This window comes from Aquarana catesbeiana, linkage group LG09 (assembly GCF_042186555.1).
Source record: "Aquarana catesbeiana isolate 2022-GZ linkage group LG09, ASM4218655v1, whole genome shotgun sequence".
NCBI lineage: Eukaryota > Metazoa > Chordata > Amphibia > Anura > Ranidae > Aquarana > Aquarana catesbeiana.
The window spans coordinates 220,261,381-220,273,665 of record NC_133332.1 but is presented as its reverse complement, the minus strand read 5'-3'; the positions used below and the strand labels follow the sequence as shown (position 1 = coordinate 220,273,665).

General features: G+C 43.3%; 1 protein-coding gene across 3 annotated transcripts in view; it reads left to right on the top strand.

The window, feature by feature from the left end:
* Nucleotides 1-12,285, top strand: part of LOC141108281 (synaptonemal complex central element protein 1-like) — a 202,396-nt gene that overhangs the window by 133,383 nt on the left and 56,728 nt on the right. For 2 of the 3 annotated variants that reach the window (XM_073599754.1, XM_073599752.1), the window contains exons 4-5: nt 5,164-5,323; nt 5,407-6,092. The exons of the other annotated variant lie outside the window; for it this stretch is intronic. In XM_073599754.1, the coding sequence (XP_073455855.1) occupies nt 5,164-5,323; nt 5,407-5,743 (497 nt within the window). In that variant the 3' untranslated portion in view covers nt 5,744-6,092. Of the gene's footprint in view, nt 1-5,163; nt 5,324-5,406; nt 6,093-12,285 lie in introns of those variants that run through there. 3 annotated transcript variants of the gene reach the window in all.

Here is a 12,285-nt window from a genome sequence, read left to right as displayed (position 1 = left end):
TATCAAAGGGACAAAGCGCTAGATGAAGAACAAATTACACACAGTTTAACAAAGTTATAAGCAATTATTAAATTGATTACACAACCAGTAAAGTTTCTTTTCAAACAACGTAGGAAGATGAAACCTATACACATGTATGAATCACGAAATATCCTAAAATCGTAGGACTCAAAATTCAAAATTTACTGATACCAGTAAGGGAGATGTAGAATGAGCAGGGAAGGGAGAGGATCCAGGGGGGAGGGGGGGCAGGTGAAACAAGGAACTGGGAAAACCAATGCAGGATTCATAAGAAAGGTCTATAGCTCAGGCTCTCATTAAAACCCGGGAAGGTGGTAGCTCTAAGGTCGTATATCCAGCGGGATTCAAGCTGGAGCAGCGTTCGATCCACGCTGCCCCCTCTTTCATCCAGCGGGACATGCTCCAAGACCAGAAATTTGATGGTATAGGGATTAAAATCATGATATGTACCAACGTGTCTACCTATGGCAGTGTTCATTTTCTTTTTTGGAATGGGTCTTATGTGGTCTCTTATACGTTTGAAAAATTGTTGCTTTTTTTTGACAATATATTTTGCACCAAAAGTGGCCAAATCGTTTTGTTCGGTGCTAGTGGATGGTTGGCGGCGACTGACCAGGGCTGGGGCTACATAGGGGTAAGCACCATTTCTGTGCTGTACTGGAGGGGACATTGCGCTTTTTGATTGGTTCAAATATAACATATACTTTTTGTCTGTTTTATCATTAAATATCTTCAGGTAGTTGTAATTTCTGTTTGTTTAAACTTTTGTTTTCTATTATAGAACTATATGAGTGTTGGATGATATTACCTTCTCTGGCTTGCATATCCCTTGATAAAGCGACAAAGCGAAACATGACGGGCTAGTATGCTTGCAACTGTATCATCTCCCAAAAATTAAATACACTCAAAATTTTGTTTGACCACTGTAACTGTATCAAAACTGTATTTTATGTGAATCCATGTATGGTCTATATATGTTTTTTAACTTGAAATGTTAAATTAAAATTAGCTTTTTTAGAAAAATTCTATTTGTTTATTTGCACCGTCAAAATCCCTTTCCTCCCCCTTGCTTGTAATTTATACCCTTTTATCAACCTTTTTCCCCCATCTGCCTTAATTGCATTGAACTGCTAAAGGGAGCCATCCTATTTGAATGTAATATTTTTCATACTGTTTCTCCATATTGTACAGGATTTACTGGCCTGTGAGTTGAGGGGGCAGAAGGGAGAAATCTGACACATAAGATGTAGGGGGTTATTTACTAAAGGCAAATCCACTTTGCACTGCAAGTGCACTTGAAAGTGCACTTGGAAGTAAAGTCGCTGTAGATCCGAGGGGGACATGCAAGGAAAATTAAAAAACAGCTTTTTAGCTTGCACTTGATTGGATAATAAAATCAGCAGAGCTTCCACTCATTTCAGATCTACCCCTTAGATTTAGAGCGACTGCACTTCCAAGTGCACTTTCAGTGCACTTGCAGTGCAAAGTGGATTTGCCTTAAATAAATAACTCCCATAGTGTCAGTTATCTACTCTCCTGTTAACCTGTTCACATAGGTTTCTGTGATTGGGTTAATATTTGTGTTTATTTACAATCAAGGGAACTTTGCACCAATATATTGTGTTTTTTTTTTTTTTTGAGACATTTAGATAAAATAGCGGTGTGTGCAGGAGTGTTTCTTACTAACTGACAAAGTTGAGATATATAAAATGTGTGTATGTATCTTGTGTTTTGACAATACAGTAAACATATTTGAACTGTTTCTTTAATACTGTGTGAGTCTCTATTTGCTACTACAGCTGGTGAGATGACGGAACCCAGGGTGTCAGAGGTAAGGGAGGATTTGCAGAGTCGAGGTAACCAAAGGGGTACAGAGTCTATTAGCAGCCCTTACGGGGTATCGCTACATTTGGAGGTCCCACCAAGATACCCCATCTGGGACACTTGAGCAAGTCAGGTGAGGTGTCCAGGGTAGAAGAAAATATGGACCCGGTCACCGCCACTGACTGGGGCCAAAAACATGGGAGTCGGTTGAAGCTAACCACAGTTCTGAAACTGCCAGGAATCCGGTGGTTCGACAAGGAGGTGCGACAGTTGATGAGGAAGGCTGTCCCAGAACAGGGGTCTTACCTTTTAGACTGAAAATAGGAGTATGATGACGATTGCACGTATGTTCTCTTGGAGTGGAGGGAGAGTGTCGTAAGTCTGGCGGCAGGTGATCTGGATGAAGACCCATCCCAGTTGCAACAAGGAAGTCCGTTTGCAGACTGCTCAGTCGTAGGTAGTCCAATGGCTGGAATGCCCCCTGCTTCATTCTACACAGACATGAGTCGATTGGTTGAGAGCCTGATAAAGAGTCATCCCATCACTGCTACTCAGGGGAATCGGAGGTTGAAATTTTTCTCAGGACGTGTTCCCATCCCAGAAGGCGAGGAACAGTTTGACAGTTGGATGGATCAAGCCATGCATGCAGTAGAAGATTGGAATGTGTCTGAAGCCGTAAAGAGACAACGGATCAGTGAAAGTCTTCAGAGTCCAGCAGCGGATGTCATTCGAAGTCCAAAAAGAGGAAAACCAGACTGGGAGGCTATGGACTACATTGAGGCTCTGTGTGCTGTCTATGGAAGAGTGGAGAAACTACCAGACTTAATGTACAAATTTGAACATAATCACCAGTGGTGAAGCTTTACTTCATGTTATGGAGGCTCAAGCCAAAGCACAGGCCGAAAGAACCAGTGTCCAGAAGTGTTTCAAGTGTGGGGAGCCAGGGCATTTCAATGTGAAGTGTCTGCAGAAGGAAGGAAGTGTTGAGTTGTTGGTGGAGCTTGTGAAAATATTACAAAAACTGTTCCTAGATCAGAAGGCGGGAAACTTTCAGGGGTCTCAGTGAAGGAGACAGCTGGGAACCCTGACAAGAAACAGAGCTCCAGAACTGTAAGAAGGAGGAGGGTCAGAAAGAGGCCTCAGAAGAAGGGCCTGGCATCAACACCTTCATTACCCTCGCAACCAAGTAACCCGTCACCGGGGTCAGGGACCCTGGTAGAGAGGGTCAATGCTTTGTCACCACCTAGGACCACTGTTAGGTCCTTTCAGAATACACCAAAGAGAGATTGCAAACCCAACTCTACTAGGAAACAACCTAGAGAACTTCCCAGTGAAATTAGTGGAGCCATCCCTAATTGTGTCCGTACAAATAGAGGGTATTTACACAAGGTCCTTGTTTGACACGGGGACCCAAGTCACGCTCTTATATCGAGACTTCTATGAAAAGTACCTGAGCCACCTTCCTCTACGCAAGCTTGAAGAACTGGAGATCTGGGGAATTGGAACCGCCAAGTGCCCATATGATGGGTACATCCCTATTCAGAGATCCTTCGGGCCAGCAGCTGTCGGGAAGGTGGAGGCCTTTGACACTCTGGCGGTCGTGTGCCCCAGGCCACCCGGGGACAGACGGAATTCAATACTGATTTGGACAAACACCGACCTGGTAAAGAGACTGTTGTCGTTGGTATTGGGAGAAGATGGTTCCCTCAGTTACTGAAGGCCTGTCGGCGTGTGGCAAGAGAGAAGATCGCCCCTGTTGATGGGGTGGGACGCTTGTGGAAGTTAGAAGCCTGGAAGAGCGTTTTGCAGCCAGGAGAAGTTGCTTGTGTGAAAGCCAAAGTCAAGACTTGGGCCCCTTTGTTGTGTTAGAAACTGATGAACAAGCTAGAGTTGTTGGATTAGAGATGGTTCCTGAATTGGTCCCCACCAGGGACCTGTCCTGAACTGAAAAAAAAGTGCCAATTAGTCTTCGGAATGTTACAGACCATCCAATTACATTGGGTGAACGCATGTTGGTGGGGCAAGTGAGTGCAGCCACCACTGTGTTTCATGAAGAGATCACTGTTTAAGAGGATTGTCAGCAGATGCAGAAGGAGTTCCAGCGTTGTGCTGAAATATTACCCCTGTATGGCAGCAAAGAATGAAGTCACAATTAATGAGATGGGAGAAGAGATTTTTCGAAGGATGATTTTGATGTAGGATGTGCACCAAATTCTACAAAACAAGTTTGTTGTGCTAATAAAAAATAGAAAAAATAATAAGTGAAGCTGTTGACACAATATTGTTGGGTGCAATAATAAAAATATGGGGTAAGGCTCTGTTTCCACTACTGCGAGTTGTTTTGTGACTTGACACATGTCAAGTCGCATGACAAGTCAAAACCCATGTATTTCAATGGTCCCCGTTCTAATTGGTGCCACTCAAGACGCAGCGACTCCAAAAAAGGTTCTTGCACTACTTTGTTCTGTCTTCGGTGCGACTTGTTCTCCATAGAAAGGTATTAAGTCGCTATGCAGTCGTATGTACATGTCTGACACTGCAACTTTGTTGCGACTTCCACGGAAGTCTACGGAAGCACATGATCTCTGCTCCTCCCAAATACATCACTTCCTATATTGATGTATGTGAGTGTGGAAGACAGCAGGAAGCATGCCTAGGGCTAGAAAGAACAAGTGACAAGTTCATGACAATGAGGAAATTATTCGGCTTGTCAGACAACGTCCGGCAATATATGACCTCAGAGATCCAGGTTACAAAGATCATGCAAAGAAGGAGAGAGGATGGTTGGAAGTAGCTCGCATATATTATGATACCTGGGACTCTTTATCAGCTACAGAATGGTCTTCAAAAAGTAAGTGGTTGATATATGCTGCTTAGCACTTTGTGCCTTGCACCTATTTAAATATTCATCAACCAATGGGTGTGTGTTAACAATGTGCACTGTGTTTTCTTGGTGGGGACCGCTTCTCCTGCCAGGAGATCACAATGGTTTGGCAGGAGGGAATCCCCTGTCAACACTATCTGTGTTGATGGTGGAATTTATCTAGTTTCTTTCCTGCAACCTGTGGCTGCAGGAAAGAAAATCTGTGTGTTTGTGCGTGGGCCAGCAAATAATATTTGCCCACGGTCCAAATAATATTAAAGATGGCCCTGTCGACATCCTTCAGCACATGACAAATTATGCAGGTGTCATGGATAATATATTTAGCAGTTGTTTTAACACCATCCATATCAATTATGCAGCCTAGCAAATGAATGACCTATGGGCAGTTAATAAAGATTTTTTTTATAATTTGGTATTTTCTTTATATTTTGTAGTGCACTCGTTACAAACTCGATGGAGAAGTCTCAAAGACTGCTACAACCGGTACTTACGAAAATTAAAAGAAGGAAGGAGTGGTTCCGGCTCAAAAAGATTAGCCCCATATGCCCATGCCGGGGATCTTGATTTTTTAAAACCAGTGTTGGAAATGCGAGAGTAAGTTATCAGCAGGCATATGTTCTGAATTTTACATATCAAATTGTAATGCTTACTTTAAAAATATGTGATTTGTATTTCAGAACCCAAGCAAGCTGGGAAGACAGCACACAGGGTTTGGCACCAGAAGATGAGTCAGAGGAAGCTGCTGCGGATGAGGAGCAAGAACAATTCCAAGACAGTGTTGACAAGGAACTGTTCGTAGATGAATCAAGGTCAACAACAAACTCAATGAATGAGGAGGATGCAGAACCAGGGCCTAGCAATGTCTCTAGGCCTTTGCGAAGATCTTCAAGGGGAAGTGCCAGGCCTGTAAAACCCATGGATAAAATCTTAGATGTAGTCAGTCAGATGTCCACTAAAATGGCTGAAAACCAGTGTGAAGACACAGCATTTCTCACTGTAATTTTAGGCATATAAACAGGTACCCCCAGAGAAAAAAATATGCACTCAGGATGGCTTTGATGTCAACTGCTCAATCCTTTGTGGGTGAGGGGCCAACAACATCCTCACCATATATGCAACCCCCCCTTCCCCAATATCCCCCTTATCAACAATACCCTCACTTTCAAAGTACACAGTATGCTCCACCAATAAACCGGCCATACAGTGACCAATATGGTAATATGCTTAATCCCTCCAGGCCACGCATGTTGCATCCAATTCCTGCCCCCTCTTCCTCTACCCTTGGCCCTAACTATTTTTTTTTTTTTGCCTTCTTGCAAAAAGATTTTGCTTGTAAAAAAGATTCTGATTATATATTTTATTTGTTGTATGATTTTTATATATATATATATATATATATATATATATATATATATATATATTTTGGTGTTGTTCAAAGTGATATATTTTATTATTTTATTATTTGTTGTGGCTGTTCAAAATAAAAAAACAACAAATGGTGTAGTTCACCCAAAACACAAAAAAATTTTGCTGCATTCTTGCACAAAAATCTGGAAAATAAAAATTATTCTGGTCAAATTATGCGTTTTCGACTTATCCTTTTTTATACTTTGTGTTAAAGACCTGTTATTCTGCATTTGGATGCAATTAAACATAACAGACATCTAAATAATAGTAAAATCAAAAATGCTTGACATACATTATGCAATGGCATCCTGCTGCCAGGGGACAGAACCAGCAGCAGACATAAAATATGACGAAAATCCCACACGCACAGTGGCACCATTGGTGGTGCCCCTACTGGCACTCCATTGTGCACCTTCCAGATCGTGCATGAGGGAATCTTCAAAAAGATAACCATCATGAATTCTTACAAAATTATGAAGCACACATGCTGCTTTTACTGCAGATATTGCATTCTTAAGTTTTAAATTTATAGGTGTATGTAGCAAACGCCACTTGTTTGCTAAAATGCCAAATGCCAAATGAACATTCTACCACTTTCTACCACCTTGTTAACCGGTAATTGAAGATTCGCTTCTCTTCACTCAGACACCTATTGGAATAAGGCCTTAATAGATGCTCACTGAGAGCAAAGGCCTCATCCCCAACATACACAAATGGCATTGGCGGCCCATTTGTTCCGGGCAATGGACAGTCCTGTGGCAGATCCAGACCATTTCCCCTCAACATTCTTCCAAAAGATGATCTTTTGGAAAATACTGGAGTCTGAGCTGCTGCCATATGATCCTATGTCTATATAGCTAAAACAATACTTCCGCGATCTTGCACCAATCTTTGCAAGTGGGCTTCTTCAGGACCAAATCCCTAAGGACATTCCAGATGTCTCTGCAGGTATTGTGGACAATATTGCTGACAGTAGTTTTGCCAACCAAAAATTCATAATGCAAACTTGCAAAGGAATGTCCAGTTGCCAGGTACCTAAAATGGAACAGTAAATACAGTTTATTATAATGATACATATTAACAATAAGCTAATTCGATATTAGATCTAAAAATGAGCTTGGAAGGAGGTGCCTGAGTAAGTGAAGGAAGAAGAGGAGCAGGAAAAAGACACTGGTGATGTAGAGGGAAAAATAATATTGTAAAAACAATTTCATCCACAATAACATGCTAGGATTTATTATTTCACTTCATGTAAAGAGGATGAAAGAATGATGTGGATATCCAAATGCCACATATGAGGTAAGAAGAAGAAAAAGTAGGTATGAACAGTTACCTCAATGTTATAATCAGTCTTTCAATAGCTGGAATACTCCTTCGGAAACTGGTGTTTTGTCACTCTAGATGGCTAGAGAGCAAAGCCAACAATTCATCAAAACTGTAAATATAAAATGTATGGGTATTATCTACATTGACCATGTAAAAATCAAAAATTTAACAATCTAGTGCCATTTTAAAAAAAATGTGATCAGGTTATAGTTAACATTTCTAGCTATTCAAAGCTAAAAATTAGAAAAAGAGTCATACTGACCAGGCATATACACGTTTGCAGAAATATATCTTGGAGCATTTGCAAGTTGACATAAAAAAATAATTTCACCTTCTAATTGACATCCGTGTGTAGTTGAAAAATTTGTCTTCATGAGCACGAAGGTCATTGTAAAGGACCCCAAACTGGCCTCTCCCTTCCCTTTGGTCGATGATGGGATGGATCCAAAATCTATGCCTTCTCCTCCTCTGGTTATCCTCTTCTTCTTCATCTATTAATGCTGCTACAGCAGCCATAATGACTGCTGACCCAACATATTGCATAGCCAACATGTTTGCTAAACAACATACAACATGTGACAATGAAACAGGAAGGGGAAATAACTAAGCAGGATAAGGAATTACATCACTCTGACTAAATAGCAGAACATCAAAATCGCACAAAGTCGTTTTTAACGTTGCATCAAATCGCAACATAAATCGCATTGTAAAGTCGCAGTGTAAATCGCGCGACTTTGGGGATGCAATAGTGGAAACAGAGCCTAAAGGTGTAGCGCTATTCAGAACGTGGCGATAAACAAAAAGTTCATATAACATGTAATCAATAATATGACAATTCCAGGTTGATCAAAACAAAGTCCATCAATGGAGGATTTTGATAAGATGGAGAAGAAAGGACCTGTCACCAGCACCCTAAAAAACTGACCCTTACCGTCAGTGTATGGATTATACACAAAAATAATTGCATTAGTAGGTTGCATCCATAGTTTCCTCACATTCAACAAAAGCTCCACTTATTGCCTAGAGGTCCTCCCACTGACTGACCAGGAAATATACAAGCTTAATCTCAGGATAGCTTTGGCAAAAAGGTGTACTCCAGAGGTATAGCGCAGTAGTCACATATGCAGGGGAATAAAAAGAACACCCTCATTGTGCAGACATCCAAAGCAAAACAACTTTAATCTTTAAAGCTACAAGTAAAAACTCACATGTTATAAATTTGATACAAGCAGAAGAGGAAAGCGATCAGTGCTTCCTACCAATAAGATGGCCGCCACTCCTCTGTCCTCTCCAATATGGGAAAACATTTGAAGAACATGAAGCTTGGTTAGAGGTTTTTTCACGACTCCATGAAGAAGGATTGAAGCTGTCTTTGGAGAAGTATCAGTTCTACAGAACCTCTGTCACGTATATGGGTCATGTTGTCTCCGCCGGAGGGGTTGCCACGGACCCGCAGAAGTTGGAGGCTGTTACCACATGGCCCAGACCAAGGACTGTGACTGAACTAAGATCTTTCTTTGGGTTCTGCTCTTATTATCGGCGGTTTGTGCAAACTTCACCAAGATTGCTCGGCCCCTCAATGAACTGTTACAAGTGGCCACGGGACAAGGAGAGGATGGAGTCAAAGCGAAGAAGTTTGGTGGTCACAGGAAAGGAGAGTCAGAACCGGGTCAATGGACCCCTCAGTGTGAAAGAGCATTTTGGCATTTAAAAAAGAGTCTCACCAGGGCCCCCAAGCTTGGCTTATGCCAATCCTGGCAAGCCTTATGAACCTCATGTGGACGCCAGTAGAGATGGCCTAGGAGGGGTTCTCTATCAAGAGCAGGACGGTGGTCTCAGACCCTTGGCCTATGTGAGTTGTAGCCTTACCCCATCCGAAAGAAACTACCCTGTTCACAAGCTGGAGTTCCTAGCTCTTAAGTGGACAGTGGTAGACAAACTGAAGGATTACTTGTATGGAGCTGAGTAAAGACGGATAATAATGCTTTGACCTACCTCCTGACCTCAGTCAAATTGGATGCGACAGGGCAGAGATGGCTGGCAGACTTGGCTGGATTGCAGTTCAGTTTAAAGTACCGACCTGGGGCAGGAAATCGAGATGCAGATGCCTTATCTTGCAGGCCTCATAGGAGGGAAGAAGAGTTAGGGGATTGGGCCTATGTGACTGCAAAAGGTGTGCAGGCCTTGCGTCAAAGCATGACCCAGAAGATTAAAGGGGGGTGTTGCTGCTGAGTCTATCGGAGTTCACTCTTCAATGCCATCTGGCTATTCAAGCCCTGAACAAGCAGGACCCCGGATTATTGTTGAAAAGCCCTGTGAATGGAGCAAAGTTCTACATGGGGAATGGAACAGATTGCAGTTAAGGGATGGAGTGTTGTATAGGCGAGGTCCTTCAGAAGACGGAGAAGAGAATTGGCAGTTATTCCTTCCTGAGAAACATTGTTCAACCATTCTGACCTCTTTGCATGATGATCATGCACATTTAGGAACAGAAAGGACTTTACGCCTAATCAGGGATGGGTTCTACTGGCCTAAAATGAGAGGAGAGGGAGAGTTATTGTCACTCCCGTTTATTCAGCGTAAGACATTACTAGTTAGGGCTACTCCTATGGGACATTTACAGAGCCAAGAGCCTTTAAAGTTGGTTTGTATTGACTTCCTGTGCATGGAACCTGATACAGGTGGAAGACATAACTTCCTGGTGGTGACTGATCATTTCACTCACTATGCACAGGCCTTTCCCACCAAAGACCAGAAGGCGAGCACTGTGGCTAAAGTCCTTGTTAAAAAGTTTTTCGTGCATTATGGGTTGCCTGCCTGCATTCATTCCGATCAAGGAAGAAACTTTGAGAGTCGACTAGTCCATCAGCTGTGCACCCTGCTGGGCATAAAAAAAATCTCTGACCACGCCTTACCACCCACAAGGGAATTCTCAGCCTGAGAGGTTTAATTGAACTTTGTTGAATATGTTGGGGACTCTGCCCCCGGAAAAGAAACAGCACTGGGGAAATCATATTGCAGCTATGGTGCATGCTTACAACAGTAATGTCAGTGACGCCACTGGTTATTCTCTATATCGCCTCATGTTTGGGAGAGAAGCTCGTCTTCCTGTTGACTTAGTTTTTGGCACCTCTATTGACAATATTTCTTTGACCTCTCACAGAAAGATTACGGAAGAACCTGCGGCAAGCATATGAGAAAGCTATGGAACATACCTCAGCTAGGAAGTCAAAAAAACAAAAGGAACTTTTGGCTTAAAAGTGAGAATACACGATTTGCAACCCGGAGATCGTGTGTTGTTGAAGAACTTTGGGGGTACCAGAGAAACATAAGCTGGCTGATCGATGGCGACCGCAACCTTATGTTATTTGCAAACAGCTTTCTGGGCTACCAGTCTACCAAATTGGACCTGAAGGGGTACAAGGGCCTCCTGAAGATGTGGCATTAGGGTTGCCACCTGTCCGGATTTCACCCAGATGGTACGGGTTTTGAAACCTGTGTCTCTGCCCGCCCGAGACCCGGGCATATTATTCAGACCTGCTGGTGGCCTCTGTGCGGCGTGCCTTGCCTACAGAGGCGGCCCTCTAACTGCTGAACTGAACCCACCCCTCCTCCTCCTGCTGTGATGCTTTCCTGTGTACACAAAGGAGGAGTGGCAGGAGAAGTCTCACCATGCTGCAGAGACAACCCTGCTGGACTTAGGTCAACTGTCTGAATTAATACAAAGTGAGTCTTCTAGAGGTGGGGGGCATGAACGAGAGGGTGAGGGGGGGAACTAGCCTACAGTTCTACAGTGATTTGGGGGGGGATATGTTCTAGGGGGCACTTTAGTACCTGTGCTACAAGGGGGCTTGGATATGAAATCCACCCCCCTTAGCACATATCCTCCCCCCCCAATATTAAAGAGATGATGTCTGCCAGAGAGGGGGTGGCCCTTGGCACCCCACGAGAGATGTGGAAAATTGCTCCAGGTGCCCATATTAGTGCCCCCTTCCAGGCAAGTTAGTGGAGCAAAGTGTGGGTTCCAGGTCACAGGGCAGGTTTACACTATGAAAACACAGGAACACACTGTGCGTTCTGTGCGATTCACATGTGACCCGGGTGCAATTTCAGCCCAATTATGTATGCAGTCTCTGATCATCTCCTGTACCATGACCGCACACTCTCTGACCCACTCCTGTACTATGTCTGCAGTCTCTGACCATCTCCTGTACTTTGTCTGCAGTCTCTGACCATCTCCTGTACCATGTCCGCACACTCTCTGACCATCTCCTGTATCATGCCTGCAGTCTCTGATCATCTCCTGTACCATGTCTGCAGTCTCTGACCATCTTTTGTACCATGTCCGCACACTCTCTCTGACCATCTCCTGTATCATGCCTGCAGTCTCTGATCATCTCCTGTATCATGTCTGCAGTCTCTGACCATCTCCTGTACCATGTCTGCAATCTCTGACCATCTTTTGTACCATGTCCGCACACTCTCTGACCATCTCCTGTATCAGGTATGCAGTTCCTTTAGCATCTCCTGTACTATATCTGCAGTACCTTACCATCTCCTGTAGTATGTCTGCAGTCTCTGACCATCTTTTGTACCATGTCCGCACACTCTCTGATCATCTCCTGTATCATGCCTGCAGTCTCTGAACATCTCCTGTACAATGTCTGCAGTCTCTGACCATCTTTTGTGCCATGTCCGCACACTCTCTGACCATCTCCTGTATTATCCATGCAGTCTCTGATCATCTCCTGTATCATGTCTGCAGTCTCTGACCATCTCCTGTACCATGTCTGCAGTCTCTGACCATCTTTTGTACCATGTCC